General features: G+C 34.1%; 1 protein-coding gene across 1 annotated transcript; it reads right to left on the reverse strand.

The window, feature by feature from the left end:
* Nucleotides 1-1,841: 1,841 nt before the first annotated feature.
* Nucleotides 1,842-22,778, reverse strand: LOC142980518 (uncharacterized). Its single transcript, XM_076125951.1, has 2 exons — nucleotides 22,660-22,778; nucleotides 1,842-5,306 (listed from the first exon to the last, which is right to left on the reverse strand). Exons 1-2 carry the CDS (start codon nucleotides 22,663-22,665, stop codon nucleotides 3,549-3,551), a joined length of 1,764 nt encoding a protein of 587 aa, XP_075982066.1. The 5' UTR covers nucleotides 22,666-22,778; the 3' UTR covers nucleotides 1,842-3,548.
* Between the last annotated feature and the right edge of the window lie 1,487 nt (nucleotides 22,779-24,265).

A 24,265-nucleotide genomic window follows, 5' to 3' on the forward strand; every position in this document is an offset into this window, starting at 1 on the left:
TTATGAGATTTCCTATCAGTAATATAGATTTAGGAAGTTTGGTAAAGTTGAGAATTACAGGCCATGAATTCTAGATTTTCCCTACAGTAGTAGTTTTATTCTGGCAAGTTTATCTGGATATCTGTTATATGACCTAGATTGGCCACTGGAATTCGATAAACTTTCTTACATACCTATGTTTTTAAATGGTGAAATCGCCACAAAATACTTACTTTTCTGTACACTTTGAATGTCAATATGTTCCTATAAATGTGCAAGAATCTTGATATTCGAACGTTTTTGATATCATAGCATAATTGGCAGCCTAAAATAAACAAACTGCGTACTTAAGATTTACATATACTTTCAGCTGAAACAGTCTAACACGATAGTGTTATGTTATGATAGGAAAAGACATTTCTTCAATTATCCACTGGTGATAACCAGTGGATAATTGAAGAAATGTCTTTTCCTACAATTTCACCACACACACCTTTCTACATTAACCATGCTTATTCCAAACGGTGAAAATGAAAGATAATGTGCAAATTATACTTCGAAATCCTGCTCGAGAACCATCATAATATGAAAGCATTCTTAAAATTCCTACAAAATTGAAGACACTCCTTTCTAAATTGCACCACGAACAGTTAAAATCTTCTATAGCTACTCTAAAATGAATTACAGCCGAGTTATTTCCCCTTTATGGCATTTCTCCTCCATTTTACAGATTGAATGTCGCAGATAACCGTTTGATTTCACCGGGTTCCGTCTATTCGATATATTGTGAGTTTTAAAGAAATATAATGAGAATATTGGATTGGATTTGAAATGTTATAGTTTGTTCGTTCAACGTTTTAGTTTCGATATTGACAGGCAATTTGGACTTAGTGTCGGACTTAGGTATCAGATCCTAATTTGGTTTTGTTGGGTGTATCGCAACTTTGTATCTTAAAATTCTATTTTATGCTGCTGAAAATTCATGCTCCATTTATATACATATTTTTTAAAACTTTTCTTTCAATATTTTTATAACCTCACTCTGTTATGTTTGATATTGTAGGCAGAGGCGTATTACATACATCTGCGTATCGTCACCTACAATATTATTAATCCTATGTAACAGGGCGCGCCTACTTGCAAATACTACACACGTTCCCGAACTCCGGGCGTCTCTTGAAAATATGCTTATATGAAAAGCCTTATTTTTCTCGACCCGGGAGATGAATCCAAGACCTCGGTCAGTAGTTAGTTAAGACAACAACAACTCAAAATCCATTTTTCCGCGAAATCTATGATTGATTTTGACCTTAAATGTTCAGGTCTTCATAAACCAAGTGACCTGTAATATTTCATGTAGCAACAACTCCTGAATGGTACTATGATAATAACTTTGCTAATAAATGTTTCATGGACTGTGGAGGCCATAAATAGTCTATTGTAGTGGGCGAAATTTACGACCAGTGAAACCTCATTCATTATTATTGACCTAATATTTTGGATTTCATTTAGGTCATGTATTTCTAGACTACATCAATCTACCTAAGCTAAATCGTCCTTTGTAGTGGTTACACATTTTTTACAAAATCTTTACTAAAAATAATTACATACGTCACAGAGCCAATTTAGATTAAATTTTTGAACGAGGGGATTTCAATGATACTGTAATTCACGTAAAAACTATGCTCTGCTTACAGTATCGGGTAGCACAGGTTGCATTTTGACAAATCATATCATGGAACTGTAAAAAAATATAGCGCTTATAGTTCAAAAGTCTTATGGAAAAAATTTGAAAACCTACTTTTGACGTTACCAATATTGACCACAAAAACGATTTTAGGAATATAAAGCAAACACAAGACAATGTTGCACTCTTTTTATTACTTCATCTCTTTAAAGCAACGATTCGTGATCAAATTCTTACAAATATGTCTATTTTACGTTCGTATATAAACTTATTATCTACTGTACAGTTTTGTAAAGACTGGCTTTTGTAGTGTCCATTTTCAATAATTACATCGTCATACTCTTGCACATCTTATTTCAGCGAAATCTTATTCGTTTCCATTGTGAAAAAAAAATATCAGAAGAGAAATAGGGTCAGATGGGGTAAAAGCATTAACATGAGAAATGGAGTAAAATACATGGGTTACATTTCTGTCCCACTTGTGGGGTCCAAAAGTCTCCTACCACTATGAGAGATGGGCCTTGAGTTCTTCACACTGACCTAGTGTGGGTTCCGGATCTCGTATTTTTAATTTCTGTTTAATGACGACTCTCAACACATCACATTGGTGTAATGTAAAACAAAAATAATGCATCTGTCAGAACATAAGTGCAAGAAGTCTATAACCACTAAATAGATGGCAACACCAATTTTGTCTATGCAAAGAAAACATTGAGCTATCGATGCATTCATCCGACCTGATTCAAATTTCATTCTGGAAATAATTTTCAGTAACAGACTTAACAGAAACCATTTTGTACATAGCAATGACAATCATTTGAAAATGGACAATACACAAGCCGAAGCATTAGATATATTAGTTGATAGAATCATGTTTTAAACCAAAGCTGTTATTGTTCACAGATTGACAGAGACAACGCTATACAATGTAGCTTTTATCTCTTTCCCACAATACGCTGTATTTAAATTTTAGACAATAGATATCAAACGTTGGTCAGAAATTACAAACAGTTTGAAATTGTTTCAATTTTACTTATGTTAGTTATGTATTAACAAACATTTGTCGTATACTGTTTAATATACAGACTATAGTCCATGGAAATGTTACATTTTTATGACTTAGCAATTGTCAGAGGGCGACGACGACAATTTTTTTTATGTGTAAGCCTGTAGGAACGGGGCGGGGGTTACTAGAACCTTAAGTTCAAGTTTGTGGGGTCGCCACTCTTGTTCGCCAGCCTCGAATCCTTTCCCCACATGGCGGCTGAGAGACAAGGGTGGCGAAACATGAACTACTGACCCCTCCCTGTTCATATAAAAACTGTGTCCTCTGAAAAACACAACACAAAATGTAACTTTTCCATGGACTAACATGATTCCAATGAAAATTGTAATAAAACTTCAAACTTAGTTTATTTACAGCTATAAAATTGATATGTTGGACATTATGTTTTTTTGTAAACGCTAAAAAATCTAGGCCAAAAACTTAGGTATTATTTCGTACACAAGTATTCATTTCGTTAAGTTCACAATCGTTATTACTGTAATTAAAATTATTTACATTGTATTATTGTTCTGTTTAATAATTGAAAATTGAATTTCAGGAATCAGTCTGAAAATGAAAATAGCCCCGCAGAATAATTAAAATGAAATTATACAGCAATGAAATACAACACAACACAATTACTATGGCATCATTAATTAATGTAACTTAAAGGCTGTGTTTATTGAAAAGCAAATAAATATTTCCTTTTCATGATAAACGTATAATTAAAAATACATAATTATATACTAACAAATAACAATTTGAAATAAAATAAATAATTTATCACAACTAACACGTGGCTGAAAGAAACAGAAACTAGCATTTGTATCGAAAAATTTATAAAGCAGTAAATTCTGTAGAAAAGGTTGACAAAGGAACACTTAAAGGGTCTTTGCTGTCCACATTTTTGTCTGCAGCCCCTGGAAGAGACCATGTTGAACTGCCAGCTGCCGTAATCCTTGGACCCATGTTGTCGTAAGCAGACTTTAAGAAACAAGTCCTACTACGACGAGGCAGGGTCGCCCCGCCTCCTAAAAGGTCTGGGTACTCGTCACTATGTCCAGCAACTTGCACTGATATAAAAATGTTGCCGTAAGGTGCTGGTAAAGCAAATTCTGCAGGCGGAGGTGGAAAGGAACCCGGCGGCCCTTCTATTGTTATCTGTACAGGTTCTAGGCATCTCGCATCATCAGACTCCATGGAAATCGATCTGTCTAACATCTCGAAGCCGTATGAAGAACCTAAGTCTCCACTCGTTCTGTCACAACTGACAGCTAAGGATGTATCTAGCAATTTCTTCTCTTGGTCTGTGAAACTTCTGCTAGGTGGTACTCTTCGACGTTTGGTCTTCCAGCAAACGCAGGCTGCGATAAAACCCGCTGTCGTCATAGCCAACATTGAACCCCCTACTAAGAAAAACGTGGAGTAATCCGGTGCGACCCGAGCAGTCGCCGTTCTAGCTTTAGGCAAAAACAACGTGAGATAAGCACTCGCCTCTCCAACTAAACTTTTGGCACTACATTTCCACTCCCCCGATAAGTCACTAGTTACATTTGTAATGGTCACGTTTACCCACTGCGCACTTTTGTTCAAGAAGTCATCATTGTATTCGTCGAAATTGTCTAACTTGTACCTATTGATTAAAATATCACTGTCTTTGACCGTATTGTTGTTTACAACTAGATGACGATAGTACCACGTTACTTTAGGTTTTGGATCACCTCTGACGAAGCAACCAAATGATATTTCTGCGCCTGCCTCCGTTCTAATGACTGTTGGCGATGATATTGCTGAAGGTAAGCACACAAAATCATCTCTTTTCAAAGCGCGCCATGATAATTCCGCCATTCTGTCGGGTCCACTGCAGAATACCTCCTCATTACCGAGATTACTATTCAAAAACCAGTCGTGAAACTCTCTTAATCTGCAATCACAATACCAGGGATTATCTGACAAAGTCAAAGTTTTCAATACAGGCAGGTTGAACGTATCTTGATGGAGAAATGTTAGTAAGTTTTGATGTATATTGACTGTTTCTAGTCCTTGTAGATTCACGAATGCAGACGGGTGTACGGTTTGAAGTTTGCACCGCGATATTTCCAGTCTCTTTAAATGTTTTAACGGCGGGAATTGCTCCGCCACTAGAGCGCTTAAAGGGTTATCGTTGAGGATCAACAGCCTTAAGCGATCCGCGCCTTTGAACGTGTCAGGTGATAGTTGAAGTAGATCGTTTTGGGACAGATCTAGCTCTATTAATATTCGTAGTTCTCTGAAGGCGTTGGGGTGTAATGATTGGAGACCGGTCGAGCTGAGGTTTATTCGTTGAAGATTTAAGAGTTCTATGTTTGCGAATGCGTCTTCTTCTAGCCTCTTTAAAGGATTTCCGTGTAGATCGAGTACTTGAATGTCTGATGCTAAGTTTGGTAGTTGTGTCAGTCCTACTGAGACGCAGTAAGCTGTTTTCTTCCCAGAAGACCATTTGCAGTGGCATTCTGTTACGCAGTTGAGCCAGTCGCTTCCAGCTTGTGTGAGGACGAGAAAGAACGTCAGATATCCGCTCCATGCTCGAATCATATCAGTCTGGTATCCGTTTATCTGTAACCAAGAGAGATACAATATTAAACTTTTTGAAACGAAACATATTGAGGGATTGTAGAGAACCTATAACGAACCTATAATGTCCATTGATTTTTGAAGTAAGACAATCTTTGAAACAAAAAGCTTGTCTCGTAATTTCAAAGGTTTGACTTCATATATGAAAAAGCACCATTTCATTTTAAATGATGTTCAACAAATAATTAAGTATTCTCTAAAGTGTTAATGATTACCGAGAAATAACGGGCAGTTCTGCTAGTTACTTTTAACCCCTGGAGATATTCCCAAGCGGACAAAGTCACGATCGAAGCTTGTACAACATTTCCCAGTATCAAAAAAGGGAAAACATTGCAACATACGTGCCCGTATCACATTAATCACGATAATATAACCAGTATCAGATGTGTACTTCCGACTTCAGATGGAACTTCAAAACTTAGATTAGGGAAGTGGTGGCATAATGCGGGCGCTTACGAAATAGTCCGTTCTACATCTGATCGTGGCAAGTTTTAGGCAAATTACTTGCAGATATGTTTAGAGTTTTAGTGCGTGGGTTTTGTCCAATTAGTTTAATTGTAGGGTCTGTTTTGGTATTGTTATAAAAATGTTAGTGGCTGTCTTTTTGGTTATTTATATAAGGCTATATAAATGAACCTGGGGTACATATACATATGTCAAGAAAGGACGTGAATAAAAGGACTGTTTCGTAGCAAGAAATCAAAATAATATAATGTTGTTTACATTCTTGAATAACAAAAATCTAAACTTTTTTTTTCTGTTTCTACAATGGATTTTCACGCATATCTCAAGTAGCAAGTAAGATAAAGTAAAAAAAAAAATTAAACGCAATCTTTTTTTCTGTTCCAAATCATTTTGTTAAATTATATTTAAATACTGTTTTACATAAAGCATTAAAAAGAAGACAACGGAATTTTAGGATCTGCAATATTCCTAAAACATCTTTGCCTCAACAAATTCTTTCGCCAACCTCACTCAATAGCAAGACATCTTAAAACGAATTTCCTCCCCGATCAAAGCACTGAAAGCACGAAATTTTCCACGCAGGTTACATGGGGCAACATTTTATAGTGGACGCTATTAGTTCTCCTTCCTTCCGGCACGACACGGCCTGTTGCACTCACCGGACGGAAGGCGATCTAAATCAGAGGTAGACAAGAGATATAATGTTTAAAGTAACTTCTTCTTGGGCATCTTGGTCTCTCAAAATGTTATATTTTTTAAGTATTAGAAATAGTGCACATTCATTGGTGATAAATTTATAATACTGTAGCGCGATTCTCTACAGACAGTAATGTCGGATATCAAAAGTTTGGTATTCAAAATGTACTGCCAAAATAGTTCCTGCGGCGCCCACTAAAGGCGCTGATCTAAGCCTACATAGCTATTAGCCACAATAATTTCATCCATGTTATAGCCGTGTGTACTCTTCTACAGTATTTTGTAACAAATTAATTTCTCAAATAATAGTGCAAACTGGGCAAAGTGTCCCAAAATAATCGTTATTATAATAACACAGAAAAGCTTTAGCTTTTCTCATTTAAACATTAGTACGTAATATTATTAAAATGTACTTAAAAAAATACCACTAAAACTAAATAAAACTTAGAATATGCAAATAAGATGTTCACTTCATTAGAGAAACCACTTAAATATAATTAGTTAGCCAATTGAAAGTTATGATATTCTTTATAATAATAAACCACAAAAAAGCATGTGTCTAACTTTTAAAGTGCAATTGTTTGTTTAATTTTTATAATATTTTTTATAACTACAGGTTTTATTATTTAATCTTCTTAATTTGAATTTTTTTTACAGCTGGAATTAACCGCATAGTGGTATTTGAACTGGGCGTCTCCGTGCTTCGGAGGGCACGTTAAAAGTCGGTCCCGGTTGTTGTCTACTAAGATAACAGTCGTTAAGCCACGTCAAAGGCCTCTCGGGTGGCTTGAACAACTTTGACACTAGGTTGACCACTAACCATACGACAAACAAACAAACAAAAGCTGGAATTGATATACAAGACACTTTTATATTGGATTTTTTCATTGAATTTACGTGCATAATTAAATTATATTTTGATTAAAATTATATTCCTCCATACTCATTTTCATACTCGTGGAAGTATAGTATACCTGAATATTTCTGTCTGTCTGTTACATCTCAAAGGCCAAAAACCAGTGGGTTGATTTTACTACAGAAATAATTGAAGGACCAGGACCACACATGGGTATGGAACTGTGTAGGTACGCGAGAGTTCCTAGATTTTTTACAATCAGAAAAACATTTGTTTTTATTTGTAACTAGCTGACCCGCGCAACTTCGCTTGCGTCACATAAGAGAGAACGGGTCAAGATTTTCCCCGTTTTTGTTACATTTTTTATTGCTATTCTGCTCCTATTGGTCGTAGCGTGATGATATATAGCCTATAGCCTTCCTCGATAAATGGACTATCTTACACTGAAAAAAAATTTAAAATCGGACCAGTAGTTCCAGAGATTAGCGCGTTCAAACAAACAAACAAACAAACAAACATACAAACAAACAAACAAACTCTTCAGCTTTATAATATTAAAATATTAGTATTAGTATTAGTATATTAGTATTAGTATTAGTATATTAGTATATTAGTATTAGTATTAGTATATTAGTATAGATAATTTCCAATAATCTTGACTGGTATTCATATATCTCCTATAATAGTATTTGTAGTTCACCACAAGTGGTAAAACGTGTTGATCTCCTGTTATTGAACATCTCTGTATGCATTTTTTGTAATACTGTACACATATTATAACAAATTAATATATTTTTATCTTTAACTGTCTCAAAAACTAGTTGTGACGATATTCTAAGCAGTGTAAATCGTCGGTTCAAAGCTAAGCGTTGCGGTGTAACACGACAACGTAAGAGATAGCCCTCTAATTGGGACTTTGACTCTACCTCATCATATATTCCCGTGTTAACTTGCTACGTCCTGTGATCGCACACATCTGGGATCTGATTTAGGTTATATCTATATGATTTCGAAGGTCTATAGATATCGACCTTGTTTTAAAGAGAAATTGTATGACAAGTCTACTGTTGACGTGCCTATATTTGTTCAATGGTTTGATTTGGTTATGTAGTCCGCTTTCGTTTACAGATGTAAAAGAGATATATCACTCTATCAATCCATTGCGTAGCTTTAAAGATCTGAGCATACAAATGTACATAGGGACAGACGCGGTAAAAAGTGTCAATAATACTATTCGCTATTATTGGAAACAAACTACAGCCCTAAACAAACTGAATACTTAGATATTCTAGATATTTACTATCTAACCACAGCCTTAAATCTCAACTCATACCTGCTGCGATTTTATTAAATTACAGCGAACTTTCCACATATTTAGCATACGCCACCCCTCGCCGAAACTAGCTGTTTAAAACTTGGGGCAAACACCAAACCCGACTTACGTACCTGTATGGCTATCTAAACAAATTTAGTTAGCGTACTAAATTAGAAATTCCGTTGAGACTGCACTTTAGTCTGATGAAACTCAAGTAAAAACTGAATCTGGCTACTGTTTTGTCTAGACTTTAAGCTATGAATATTTAGACAACGACATTTTACTGGAATACGTTGCCAATTGCACTCACAGTACGGAAAATAAACGGTGAGGTAGGAAATAGTAGGAAAATTTTAACTCAGGTAATTTATTGGTGGATTTACTAAAGGCTGTTTTGCCAATATTATACCTTCGGTTTCGGATAGGCGTATTGGGATGGATGGTAACCAAATCATGCCAATTATTTGTATCTAAAGGCAATATTTTTATGAAAACATTGGCCGAATAGTGTGTTCTGTTTAAAAGTATTTTTGTTTTAATGATTTATCAAAAGTGCTTCTTCTTGGTAAGTATTCCATAATCGAATATAATTTTTTTATATTAGAAATTATTTTTTCATTTGCCTATTTTACTCTTTCTCGAGTGAATTGTTGAACCGAATTTTATGATTTTTAGAATAGAAATAATCGTAGACCCAAGACATTTACTTGAGACAAAGCATTGCCATACATGCTAATGCTGCCAGCATTCTGGGAACGTTCCCGATTGACAGTTAAACATAGTTATTATCATTATTTTTTTCTTTTATCTATTTGTTTTTTAAACTGTAGATTTATTAATATTTATTTTAAATATTCTTTTAGTCAGACAGCATCCAATTTTTTTCAAAAGTCAACCCTAACACGAATGCAAAAGAGAATGAAACTTCGTAGATCAAATCACTTCTCCATCGGAATGTTTTTTAGCTGAATAGCAAGAGAATAAACAACCAGTTCTGTATCTGTACTATATTTTGCTACAACATAGTCTGCTTCATAAATATTCACAGTATTATAGGTTTTATCAAGTATGTAAATTTTATGAAGCACATTTTGTTTATGAGATTTTTAATTTATTTTGTGTGAAGTACAAACAAGTTGGTTGGAATAAGGAGTGTTGTAGAAATACTGGCTGCAGCTGTATTACAAGAATACGAAATTAATGGAAATATGAATTTCTTGTCTAGAAATATGAGACTTGGTTTTGTTATGATTTGTTGTTCAAATCGACCTGAAATTGCTAATTGCTATAGATGTATCTCATGTATCTGTCAACAAAAGTTTTTTTTGGTTCCTACTACTTTACATTTAAGATCTTGTCGTTTTTTGTCAATTTACCTGTAAAATACAGTTTTTTACTTATAAGCCGCGAAATTAGTTTTTAAATTAATAAAAAAATACTGGTTGAAAAAAAACCATATCAAACTGCTGAAAAACCTTTTTACGCTGTAATTTTGAAACGAAAATGTAAATAAATGCCCAAATTATTCCATACAAATTCGTGCTTAATTTTAATGCTGCCAATTATCATTTGCCCATATCGTGTGTAAACGTATAGCTTAAAATTAAATAATGGAAATTATTTATACATACATACATAATATCACACCTTTTCTCTGAAGGGGTAGGCAGAAAATTTATTATACATCCATAATATGACGCCTGTTTCCCCCAAGAGGTAGGCAGAGACCAAAGAAATATACCAACTGTTAATTAGTAATTATAGCGGTTTACTTATTACTTAATACAACATTTTCCGACCAGTGTTTGCAAATTTCGATTAGCTATTAAGAACTACTTTCAAATTAAACTATTTTGTATATCCTAAGTTACGAATTTGACCAACAGCTACAACATTATTGTTTACGCCTAACAATAATGATAATATGAAGGAACCAAATCAAAACTAAAGTAGGTAAGCATTATTTAGATTAGATTCAACTTTGTCAAAACTAGTTATTCTTCACAAACAATCTCACATCATAAAATCTGAATTATTTGTCCTGAATTTCGACAGCGTTAAAAAATCCTAACCCTATTTATGATGTTTAGTGACGAATGCAACCAGAAATCATCGCATGACGTCACAGTACACTACTTAAACCGTTATGACGTCACTAGCCTCACTAGGTTTACCTGACTGACCGTCGAATTTTATCTGCATCAAAACTAACTGTACTGTAGCGCTACCATGAGCTGGTAACTATAGTCTCCCGGAGACACTGTAGTTCTCGTAAAACTCGAACAGCGCCTCTAGCGGATAGTTAAGGTACCAAAATTGCTACCATGGGTCGCCATATTTAATAACGTGTAGTTAAATTAAACAACAGTGAATGTAGATTGGCTTTGTCGTTCATTCTTTCCCTATTTGAGCCCACTGTTGTAGTTGCGTTCTCACGTTAACTACTCTAGTTTTTAACTACGCCAACTCATGGTAGGGCTACTGAAGAACGTCACTACACATCGTATGACGTCAAAGTACACTACTAAAACCGTTATGACGTCACTATTTATACCTGACTGATCGTCACGTCGATGACCGAACGACTTGTATTTTAAAATCCGAACACTACTGACACATGTCACTACACACATATGACGTCACAGTACAGCAAAAATCGTTGTGACGTCACTAGCCTCACTAGGTTCACCTGACTGACCGTCACATCGATATCCAACCGACGCGACGTAGATTTCAACTGCATCAAAACTCCTAACAGTACTGACGAACGTCACTACACATTCGATGGTATGACGTCACAATACACCAATAACCGTTGTGACGTCACTAGCCTCACTAGTATACCTGACTGATCGTCGAGGTACCGACGTGGGTATCACTTCACGTCTGCTAGCGTCACCACAATGACTGACACTCAATTAAATCGTCTGACCCTGTCACTCGCTGCCAATCCACTTTTGGGATATCCTTGAAATTGTTAGTGAAAAGTATTCATACGATGATATGTGAATATTTTTCTGGATTGAAAAATTGTTTCTGAATTGTCTTTTCGTTCGTTAAATGATGCTTGAAAGACTCAGCTTAAAACATTATCACACACACTGACACAATTTTAAGAAGGTGTTCAAATGATTCACTTATAAACTTAACTTTTCTGATAAATTTTCTTAAGAAAACTAATAAAAATCACAGCCGCAGAATTCAAAGAAATATTCGTTCTTCATAAAACCTGATCAAAAATCAGCCTTTTAAAATAAACAAAGCAGTCTTCATAAACGTATCGCTTTTCTAACCAAATTTTAGTACAATTTCCTTGTGGTAACATTATTAGCAAAACATTGACGCCGGGTGTTTCAAAAAACAAAAATATGTAGAAAACTAACTGAAAATACGAGATGCAGTATGAAACAGGACACTGCAGACGTAAATGTTTGTTTTATTACAGGTAGACCCTTTGTTGCCTGCGTTTCTCCACTGAAAATATTATTGTTGAACTTTTGCTGAAACTTTACTTCACGCAATATGTGTTACCTGTTTTTTTGTACAAGAAAATGTTTATTTCTTAACATTATTGCAGTTTTATATTCAATTTGAAAATAATTTATACGCTGCCACTTAGTGGCGTATAAAAACGCCTATGTTTGAAACCGATAGCTTTTTGTAACGTGCCAAATTGTTAAATAGAGTTCGATATTCATAAATATGGTATGAGAATGCAAGGTTCAAATACACAGTTTAATAAAATTCACGAAACGAACGAAACTCATTAATAATATTGACTTTAAAAATAATATTATTAATAGTCCGTTTCGAGATTGACAAGCATTTAGAATAAACATCCTTGTCTCCTTACACATAGATAAACAACTAAGAATAACAAAAACAATTTGATTCACAATAATTACTGCACCCAAATCCAACATCCAACATCCACTAAAAACAAAATCCACCGACCAATAATTGCCAAACAGCTTCGTTTCAAAATCAGGAAGCCTTATCGGGCTTTACAAAGGCAGCCAAATGAAAAAAGCACACACGGTTTGGAGCTAAGCATTCTTATCACGGATTGCCGTAGCCCGGTGCAATTGGTCGTGCAGCTAAAACAATATTAATGGTGGAAGTCTGGCGATGTGCCAGTGCCGCATCGGCATGATTTAATTTCTGCACGGTGATGGAGGGTAGACGGATAATATTGAATTAAACGCCAGCCTCACTTGTTTGTGTTTTGCGGACTCGTATAGGATTGTTTTTGAGATTTTCTTCCTTTTAATAATGGAAACGTGTTGAGTTTTGATTAAGCTGATGCGATTTTCAATCTTGTGCTTTTAATGTCTTTTTTTACTATTTACGCTTATCAGCAGTGGACTAATTTATAAGTTTAGAAGGATTTTGTTTAATTCCTTTTAAGTAGATGTTTTTTTGTAAAACTGACTTAAATACTTCATTTTACAGCTTACAACTAAAGTTGACTAAAATCTGAAAGCTATCAAATCAGTAACGCGATACACTATTCAGATGCCAGAGCCAGAGCCAGCCAGTTGTCGATAGTGGAAGAGAATCGTGCTACAGATACTTAAGAAAAGACAAAAGTCATTGACCTTCTCAAAAACACAACATCACGCTGAAAACGAAAGCAAACAAGAATATCGGCCAGTATCATTTAAGTATCCTTATTTTCCAAACGACATCGTAAAAAAACTGACGATTCAATTTTAAACTCAAGTTTTCTATCGAATATGCGTTATATAGGTCAGACTTTTATATAAGGTGTCCCACTTTAAAATATATTTTTCCATGATCAAAACGTCAAAATGTATTTGAACAATTTACACACTTTTATGTGATTACAAGTAAGCAGGGCTTGTAGTATGGTAACCAAATAACTGATAAACATACTTATTATACAATACATGTTTATAAAGATTCTACAACCAGACTCAGAGCAGATACTCGTGCTCATCACACAAATATTTGCCCTGAGTGGGAATCAAGGCCACTGCGCCAAATGAACAGCTAAAACTTTAGAGTATCCATTAAAGAAAAATAATACAGCAAATATAAAAGCGCACTCTTATCGACACACCCTGTACAAGAGTCAATGAACTATAAAAATAATATCATCGTGAACTCTATACGAGTGAAGGAAATGGCTTATTTTACTGGACAGGTAACGAGTCACAATTTACATACTATTCCCAGGGAAATCCGACACATTACGAGTGCACCTGCAACGGTGACGTCACACAAAGGCTCTATAAACCCTCTAACGATGCTTCATAAAAGGGAACTGTTTTACTTTGCGACGCTCATTTGACTGAATAAAGATTAGAAGGCATTGAGTGTGAACATTTTTACAACTATGACTTTACTATGACTTTACTACTAATAGTAGTAGTAAAGTCATAGTAAAGTCATAGTTAATGGTCTATACTTATTCTGTAAAATAGTCAATAGTCATAGGACTATTGACTATTTTACAGAATAAGTATTTCTGAGTTAAGTCCCCAGTTATAATGGAAGGCATATTAGTTATAAGTTATTTGTCATTTTGTCTGTCTGGGTGGTGGTGTATTTGACTGCCAATCACGTGGTCTTTATTTCAGTTCCCGGATCTGGCAAACGGCTATTGACGTTTTCTTATTTATATTCGGTTGGTTACGTGCTCGCTATATGACCATTGGCTCGCCTTATTACTTGAGAATCAAAATGGTAAAAGAGAGAACGCGGGAGTATTTCATAACCGGCCGGGTATTGCAGGAGTTATATAACATGATGGTTAGATTATAATCCAACAACTTATTTTTACTCATTTCTGTGTTTATCCAAATTAGCTGCATAAGCTTGGGGGGGTACTGATGATCTAAATTCTAAAAATTTGTGTACCTCCGCGCACCTTGCCTACAAGGCTTTCTACTAAGTTGTCGAACTATAGTATATCATCGCAAAAACACAATTTAACCCTAATGATAAACAGACCTACATCAAAAAGGGTATTGTAACTTCATAAACTAGAGGAATAAAAGGAAATAACGTTAGCAACATCAAAATATCCTCACGTACAGCGGCGGTGGTAGTATACGTGAAAGTTATAACCGATACGCTCAAGACAATACGAATTGGCACGCGGAACTAAATTCTGCGGTCTGTATTTTAGTTTTATTTATTTATTACTTTACGCTTGTTATATTTAAAGATGTCTTGAAATGATTATCTACTAAATTCGCTGCAGTTTCATGCATATGTCTACTGTGTTATTGCTGGCTACCACAAAAATTAAAAATCCCTACAACGTTTTCGCCAAATATCGGCACCAACTGCACCAAGACTCATGAGTTGTCAATTTTGAGATCTAAAAAACTATGTTTTTTTGCTCATAGACTTAGTCTGCATGAATAAAACCCGTAGTAAATAGTAAATCACATTTTGCGTTCCAGATTAAAAACATAAAATTTTATCAAAATCGATCGTAATTTTTGTGTTATTGAGTAAGAAACATTCATCCAAACTTTCCCATTTATAATATATGTGTAGATGGCGCTTGAATCACATGGCTCTCCGATCATTTACTATAAAAGAAAATAATACACAACTCTATCCATTACAAGTATAAAGTATTACTCATACTAACAGACTTAACAATGAGTACTGTACCAAGTTGCAAGTTAAAAGTTCTTAGTTCTTACAATAACACGTGAGCTAAAGCCGTGTGGCTTTTAGAAAATAAATCTTGTTGCTCTACAATGTATTTCTTAACGAAGCTGAGTATTTTATGTACGTAACTTACGATATTTTTAAAGAAAAACGATGATGTACGTTTTAATGGATAAAGGATCCTGTAAATAGTAACAGTTTTATTTGTCAATCAAATACCGTGCAAGTATTTTTGACCATGTTCAAAAGCATTGAAGTTTAGAAGTTAATGGTTAATTACGTTAGGACTCAGGATAAACTCTGCTTAATCGTGACTTCACGTGACTTCTCAATATAATATATTATTCTCCGTCAATTTTAATTTAGGTGACTACGGTCGATACAATTTGATCGAAACGTCGCGGCGTCGGGTAAACAAATTAGGTATCCTATTTATTATATTATACTTAAAAAAATGGTAAGTACCCAAAATGCTTCAATATTTTACCAGCCACGCCAAATTCATCATTAATATTAATACTAAATTTAATTTTAAATCACAATATATCTTTATTCAACCATTTTCATACATTAATACAAAATATTCTAGCGTAAAAGGTGTCGTAATAAAACCCTTATAAACGTAGATACGTGCTCGATGCGAGGTTAATGACATTACAGTGAAATTAACGCGCCGACAATCCTATTACTTGCCGCCGTCTTTATAATTACCTATCTACGTAACGTAACATCAAGCCTTTCTAAGCAAGGGTACAAAGAGCTTTAGTTTTAGCAGTGATGTGCGAGAAAGAGAAATTTTACCAAAAGGATTGCTTAAGGACATGGCAGCAAAAAAAAGATTTTGGCATACAGTACACGTTAGAGCATAGGACACATTTTTGATTTGGCATTGATCGGTCTAGCCGAACGGCAAAATTGAGTATCTGTAGATGAATCTTCTAGGAACTACCTCATCGGGACCCAAGAATCAAAGTTACCCTCATGATCAGAAGAAGAAGCCTCTGTGGCTTCTTCTTCTGATCATGTGGGTAAGTTTGTCAATAGCTAGTTTACTAATTTTACAAATGCGAAAGACTACTTGAAACACCTTAGGACTAATTTGGATGAAACTTGAAATAGGTACCTCTATATCACATTTCATAAGAAATTGTACCATGGTCTACGTAGTTTGAAGACTTGAAGGTCTACAGTTTTTCCAACCGCAAGCGTGTTACTCCACAATACACGTGGTTATTCCGTCTCCAGCTACTTGACACTAGCTAGTTAATGTTGTACAGCTCTCAGCACTACAGCGTTATGTTCTAGTTACATCCCCTCCGAGCATTGTCCGTGTCTGTTTCTATTCATCTGTTTAATAGACCCTGATATCTGGCCTGTTTTATCATTTTATGTGTGGAAAACTATATGAAATTAGATAGTAGGTACTAATTTTTAGGATTATTGTTAGATACAATATGGGTAATTAGTGAAAAATGTAACGTTAAGAAACTCTAGACTTTCCTTCAGAGGCGCTTATATTTAGTTGCGCTGTTTCGGTAAATGATTAGTGGGTTAAGCAACCTCAGCGCGGGAATTTTATAGATGAGCTGCTTAAAACTAGTGCTACAAAGCGCACATAAAAGCCAGGCATAGATGTTGAGCAAAGATATATAAAATAGCAGTCGACCCACGTCTAAGGCCTTTGGGCTGCACAAAAAAATACACAAAGTTGACAAGTAACCATACGATTATTGACTTTTTCTGTAATTAAATATATTTTAATTCAGACTCACAATAATTCGATTTTAAGCCTTGTACTGTGACAAAAAATCTGACAACAAACTCTTAAAATAGAAACAGAAAGAACATTTTATACGCACTCTTCGGAAAGCAATTCAAACATCCTTATATTTCTAAGTCTATTTTTTATTCTGAAACTGCTTCAACCTTAGTTACCGTCACTAAAGCAAAATAGTTTATAAAGTTCAGTATATTTTAGCATATTTTACGACGCTGAACAAAACTAATAACGTTGTCAAACGATATGATACGAATAAGATTTACATAATTTGTGAACAATGCAGTTTATTTGGACGTAATATAACTACAAGCTTTATGAGACTTATTTGTTCTAATATAATAGATTTCGAATAGAAAATCTATTTAATTTAGATTTAAGCTTAGTGTAATAGTTTTTGACATAGGTATTTCGACTATCATATGAATTATTTGGGATTTTAAAGTGAGACTATTTAGAAAGCAGTCTTGCTAGATTTAATTTTTGTTGAAAAAGGAAGATATAAAATTCGATTCGCAAAGCTAGCAAAGTTTTTGTTTTTATGTTAGATAAAATACTATGCAACAACTGGACTCTTTGCACTTTAGGTACATACCAAGTTTATAGCAGTAGAGTTTCATATCAATAAACTGAGATCTACAGTTAAACCAAGCCTAACTATCCACAAATGGTGCCGTCTGCCTCAACCTCAAGCACGATACATCACTTTGAGAGGAAATTCACTCACTTTATTACATACTATAAGTCATACGGTGTATTCAATTCCACTTCGCTCTACCAGCTCTAGGTAGACCTGTGTCCGGACATCTCGGACACCGTGAGTTAGTGTCCGACACTCGGACACTACTGAGATAAATCGACTTACGTATTAGAGTGTACAGAGTGGACACTATTATTTATCTATTTGTTACTGAAATGCTCTGAAATGTAAGTAATTGTAGAGATATTCTAGAGAGTTATCGTCCTGAGAACTTTACAAACTAAAATTTAAATACCTCTGTGATTTTAATGGTAGTCTTCTTCTTATCGTATGGTTAGTGATCAACCTATTGTCAAGGTTGTTCAAGCCGCCCGAAGGCCTTTGGCTTTTAGCGGTAGTGTGTGCGACTGTTAAAAACAAGGTCTTGGATTCGATTCTTTGATCGGGAAAAGTTCTCTTGGATTTTTCCGATAAGTCTTGGAATGTTTTCAACAACTGAGATAGGTTACGTGCGCGGCAGTTGACCTCTATTCAACAAGACCATTTTGTAAATGGCGTTATATGGCAGTGTTTCATAGTTCAAACACCTCTTCTTTAATGCACACATTCATAGTTCTTAACACCTTTCTTCATCACGCATACACATACGGCTAATTCAGGCGTCATATTTTATAAAAAAATATATCTCATGTATCAAAAATTTGATCAAAAAACTATACTTGGTTGTCTATATTCATTAACGGTACCTATACAAATAGACAGATAACATTAACACACAATCATTACGAAATAACATTACAGACTACAAATTACTCTACCAGTGGTATACCGGTTGAAATTGCTTAGTTCAAGGGATCTGATTTCAAAAGCATTTTGTTACGAGAAATTGAATTCGGTTCGCAATATTTAATTAGTGTCACCCAAGTACAAGGCCTTTCGGTGATGTACTCGGAATTGAAACTGTAAATACATTAAATGTATTTGTTTTTTTCGTAAGACTTTAAATTGTTGTCTTTTTACATGGAGTGCCTTAGGTGTGCCACAAGGTTTTCATCTGGCTCCTGTGCTATTTTCCCTCTTCAACAATGACATCATGACATGTAAATACCTGATGTTTGATTTCATATATGTTTTCATACGAAAAAACATTGATTATAATATATCTAAGTATACTAATATTATAAAGCTGAAGAGTTTGTTTGTTTGTTTGAACGCGCTAATCTCAAGAACTACTGGTCCGATTTCAAAAATTATTTCACTGTTAGATAGCCCATTTATCGAGGAAGGTTATAGGCTATATATCATCACGCTAAAACCAATAGGAGCAGAGTACCAGTAAAAAATGTTACAAAAACGGGGAAAATTTTGAGCCATTGTCTTATGTGATGCAAGCGAAGTTGTGCGGGTCAGCTAGTTATTAATAAGTTTCTCCACAGTATTCAGTAATGGAAATCTGTCAGATTTATCCAAACATTTGCCATCACCTTATCTATCAGTGAAGTTTTCCGACACTTAACCGTAGGTTATAAAATATTTCTGAATCTTTTAAAGAATAGAATAATTGCGTAGACTCTAGGCCATAACAATTTACGTAGTACTTACACAACCAGTAATAAAACAACTATAGAAAATTCAATTTGAGGCCCAAAATCACAAATGACAATGCTAGAAGCGAAACTATCCTCATAAAACACTGAAACATTGAATTTTAATGTAATTTTGATAGCGCAGAGTTCGAGTGTCCAATGTTTGTAATTAAACAAGACTTAACTGTTTCTATGTAAGGCTTTCGGCTGTTTGGCGAAACGACTGACGCAAATTGATATTAACTTGTAATGTTTTAAGATTTAAATTTATGTGTGATGAATCCTTACTTCTATACTTAAATTCTATATCAGTATGTACTAAGAAGTAAATTAGAATTAAAGGTAAGAATACCTTTAATTTTGGATCGCTTTAAGACCCGTAACAACATAATATTATGTAAATAATAATGTTTATAAGTTATCTGGTTACTATAGTACAAGCTCTGCTTGGTTTGGAATCAGATGATTGTATGAGAGTTATCCCAAAATATTTATTTATTAATTATACTGTTGTTATTACTTCTAAGTATATTGTCCTGCAAAAATTGGCTACGTAAACTATCTTCATGCGCATCAGCACGAGAAGCTTATAAGCTGTAGTGATAACTGTGGGCAGAGTCGTTTGGAGCGAATCACCATCAACACTAATATTATAAACACGTAAGGCGAATTGTCATTCTTATACACTTTCACGGCTAAACCACTGAACTGATTTGGTTGAAATTTAGTTCAAGAAAGGTTAGGTAGTGGAAGGTTTGGGATCCAGCTCTGCTTACCCCTTTTTTTAATGTATTTAAGTTTACTTAAGCTTCATGATGAAATGTGGTAACGTAGGAGTTTTTTCATAGCCTAAGTTATTAAAAACTTACTTATATACATAGTTTTCATAACCAATTTTATACAATAACTTATATTGCAAACAAAATAAATCTTGTGTTAATAGAGTAGATATAAATTCGTAGTAAACATTAGTGTTTCCGTATCCCATTTGCTATGGTCATGTTTCATACGATTTCAACGCAGCAAAACTAGAACACTATTATATTTAACCCACTATATTAAAGTATAGGTCATAAACATACTGTGTAGTAAATGGAACACGATTGACAGAAACCTTGCAAAAGTATTTAAATATTATGTTCTAGCGAACGTTGTTGACATTATATTATCTGAATTAAGAGCGAATTTATAGAAAAAATACACGTACAGAAAAAATAAAATACATTTTAAGATAAGTATTTCTTTTCAAGTAATCAAAATATATTTGAAACATAGACCTATTATCAGACGTAAACCTCTCTACTCCGACATTTCACACCTTCACATAGAAAATATTCTACAACGCAAGATAATATAGTACTGTAAAGGCAATGACCGGGCTTCCTGCCAAGTCCCGTAGCCACCAGCGCCGTAAAACATTCGGTTCAGGTATGAAATTAAAAATTAGCATACTTTGTGGGACCGATAAATATCTGGCTAGCATGTGTGGAAAAACTGTGGAATCATTTTTATATCCTTGAATTTATACTTTAAATTGTTTTGGGATAAAAATATGAGGTGACAAGCTTATATACGCGTTTTTTCGTTACAAATAATAGCTTGTTTGGGATTGACTTTTGTAAAATATAGTAAGCAGTATTTGATCCCGGGTATCCAAATCATCACCAGCTTAGTCTTTCTTCCAAATTATGTTGGAGTCGGTTTCCAGTCTCACTGGATACAGCTGAATACCGGTGTTTTACATGAAGCAACTGCCTATCTTACCTCCACAACCCAAGTAACTGGGTAACAAAACCTTAACTTAAGATGAATGATTCATCCTTCAACGAAAAATATATCCACAATGATACCTCAAAATACGTTTCAAAAGTTCAATAGATACTAATTTGAACCTGCCATCATTCAGGACTATAGGCAATCTATTGGGTCATTGTGGGCAGTTGACCAGTGATCATAAGAATTTGTGGTGTGAAGAGCCAGGTTTTAATACTAGTGTTATCAACTCGCGTGGTTTTGCACGGATGAAGTATTGGTTAACGAATGATCAAGAATGCGTTCCTTCAACAAAGTTAGAATGTGTTATATTTTTTAATATTTAAAGTTATACAGACAGTTCCTTAAAATGTGACCATATACATGAGTTGTGTTACTTTTGTTACTTATTTAATTTAGTATCTATATAATTCTAAACGATGTTTACTTCTTACTTAATCATCTAGTGGTGAAGACCTGTAATTGGCCATCTGTGTGCAATAGAATTTCTATCATATTTAAGATTGTATGCTGTTGGTATTTCTTACAAATAAAATAAAATAAAGAAATTAGTTTTTATTTTAAATAATGTCAGTGTAACCTGATCTCCACCAGTCGCAATAAAATTTCAATGTCAATCGTTGAAAGTGTAGGTATTTATTTGTTTTATCCCGGTTTTTCGTCAACACGACTGAAATTATTTGAATTACATTTAGTAGAGTAATATTTTATATTCCAGGGAAGGTTATTTTTTCAGGAAACACAATCACAAGTAAATCTGGCTTAATATAGATTTAAATGAAAACAATTATAATTAAATGTCGGTACTTATGTATAATATCTAATAACTGTTTAGTTTAAAAATAAATAAATAAAATTAATTTGAAGATCAATTATATTATTATTTTGTACTTAATTAAAATTGATAATCATTATCATAATTAAAACCGCACTTGAATAAATATTATTTAATTAACTATGCTGATAAATTTTCAAAATCAGCAGATGAATAACGTGATTAATTAATTAATTTATAATTAAGTGTGAATTTATTATATTTGGCTATCATTATCTCGTTATTATATTGTAACCAATTATGAACTTCACTTCTGGGCAAGGATTACTCTTTTTTGCTAACGACTAATATCAAATAAGTCTGTTATATTAATTTCACGATAATATTGTAAAATCAGTATATTAATATAGTGAAGTTCTAAATCCTAAAAAAAATATATTTAATTATTTGTGTTATTCATTCCACAAAACGTAATATTATTTTCAGGCAGCCAAAAAAATATATAATTTAATTTAAAAACCGTAACTTCCTTAAATTTCGTAGATTACACTATATTTTATTGCGTAGAAAACAAAAGTATACATTGTAAACACATTCAGAAAAAAAAATTCATAACGCAATATGAATTTCAATTAATTTCATCTCTTTTAAGGGCACTTTTACAAACACTTCAAACGCCTCAGTTACATTCAATTTAAACAACATAACACGTAAAAAAATATTCTCGACAAAAATACTTACAATCATAAGCGCCTGACAAAATCACAATAGCAAAACGCACATGACACTACACAGCGTAATCACTATTATAATATACGTAGGCGTTCGCGCGACGCGACTGAGCCCGGCGCGCGCCCGCGTCCATCTGCCGCTTGCCGACGGCAATTCTCTACCTATAGGTAAAGATAATAAGGCCTGAGCTTTGAATTTACGCTTTACAATAGCATTTAAGACTTCTTTGTATTGTGAAAACATTTTATAATCCGAGCGCCGACTCCAGTTGTTGAACACAAAGGCGTAAATGGCTTAGTTATACAAGTATAGTGCCAACTTGACCGAATGAGATTTCCTTGTAACGAAATTCGAAAAGAATTGCAAGTTTGAGTACTAGTTTTATCATTTAGGTACGGGTAGACCATAATAATATGAGACTCTCGACCATGAATTCAAGGTGCTTACTTATTGATTGCTAGATCAAAGAAATTAGTGTAGAAAGAAAAATAAATTTGAATAACAGTAGTATATTAGTATAAGTACAGTTTTAAATAACATAATATTATTATAATGACTAAGCATTAAAAAATATCGTTGCCTAGGGACCTTTCAATAATTCTCATTATTCTGTATAAAATTTAATCTTCAATTAAAATTTGTAAATAACTCGGCAATTTATAAGCCAATGTGGTGTGCTAAAGCATTATCATTTTGAATGCCAAAAGTGAATGTTCAAAGAATAGACTTGCTTATCTTAAAGATTAAACAGTTTTAACTGAATTAAGTGTTTAACGTAACACACGACCTCAGGAGATAAAGTTCATTGACTTTGTGGGGGCAAGAGATCAAAGTTGGAGTACACTAGCAAGTTGAATATGAAGTCTTTAGCAGAGCTGATATAAAACAATGGAGAGCTTATAAATAACATTTGAAGTTAGGGTCCTTTTTGAACAGCACGTTTAAAATTAACTCTCCAATTAACTGATAAGAGACACGTTCGCAGACCAACGACAACCGGTTAGCTATCGAGAAATTTTGTCTAAAAATCAGATCAGCGCTTCTGACGGACGCCATAAGAACTATTTTGGCAGTAAATTTTAAATGTCAAACTTTCGATGCCTAATCAACAGTACCGAGCTACCGACTATAGAGAGTCGGGCTACAGTTTTCAGACCATGCATTTTCTTCAGTAGTTGCCATCGTGAATCGAAGAAATAATTACAAAATGTGGCTCCATGTACAAAGAATATAGATACAATTGACCTTTTAACTAACAATTTCAGCTTCAAATTCTGTCGTCTCCAACACAGATCTTGTTTAAAAGCAACATAAAATATACCATACAGGCTACTGATATACGTCAAAGATTTTCAAGTGCAATTTTGACAAAACTTACCGATGCATGAAAAGCGAGATAGCCAGATATCAAATTTGGTTTTTCATTTGTCTTATCTTTCAAAGAGAACAGCTGCATATAATGGACATCCCAAATTGGTTGGCACAAAAATGCCAGCGCAAAAAGAGCAATTTAATTTATTTCACATTTTATAGACATTTGCTGGTTTATGATTCTTTTTGCTTTACATTCTGGGAAAAAAAATTAAACTGCATTTTACTTGTTCCAATAAATATT

Source organism: Anticarsia gemmatalis, chromosome 18 (genome assembly GCF_050436995.1).
Source record: "Anticarsia gemmatalis isolate Benzon Research Colony breed Stoneville strain chromosome 18, ilAntGemm2 primary, whole genome shotgun sequence".
Lineage (NCBI taxonomy): Eukaryota > Metazoa > Arthropoda > Insecta > Lepidoptera > Erebidae > Anticarsia > Anticarsia gemmatalis.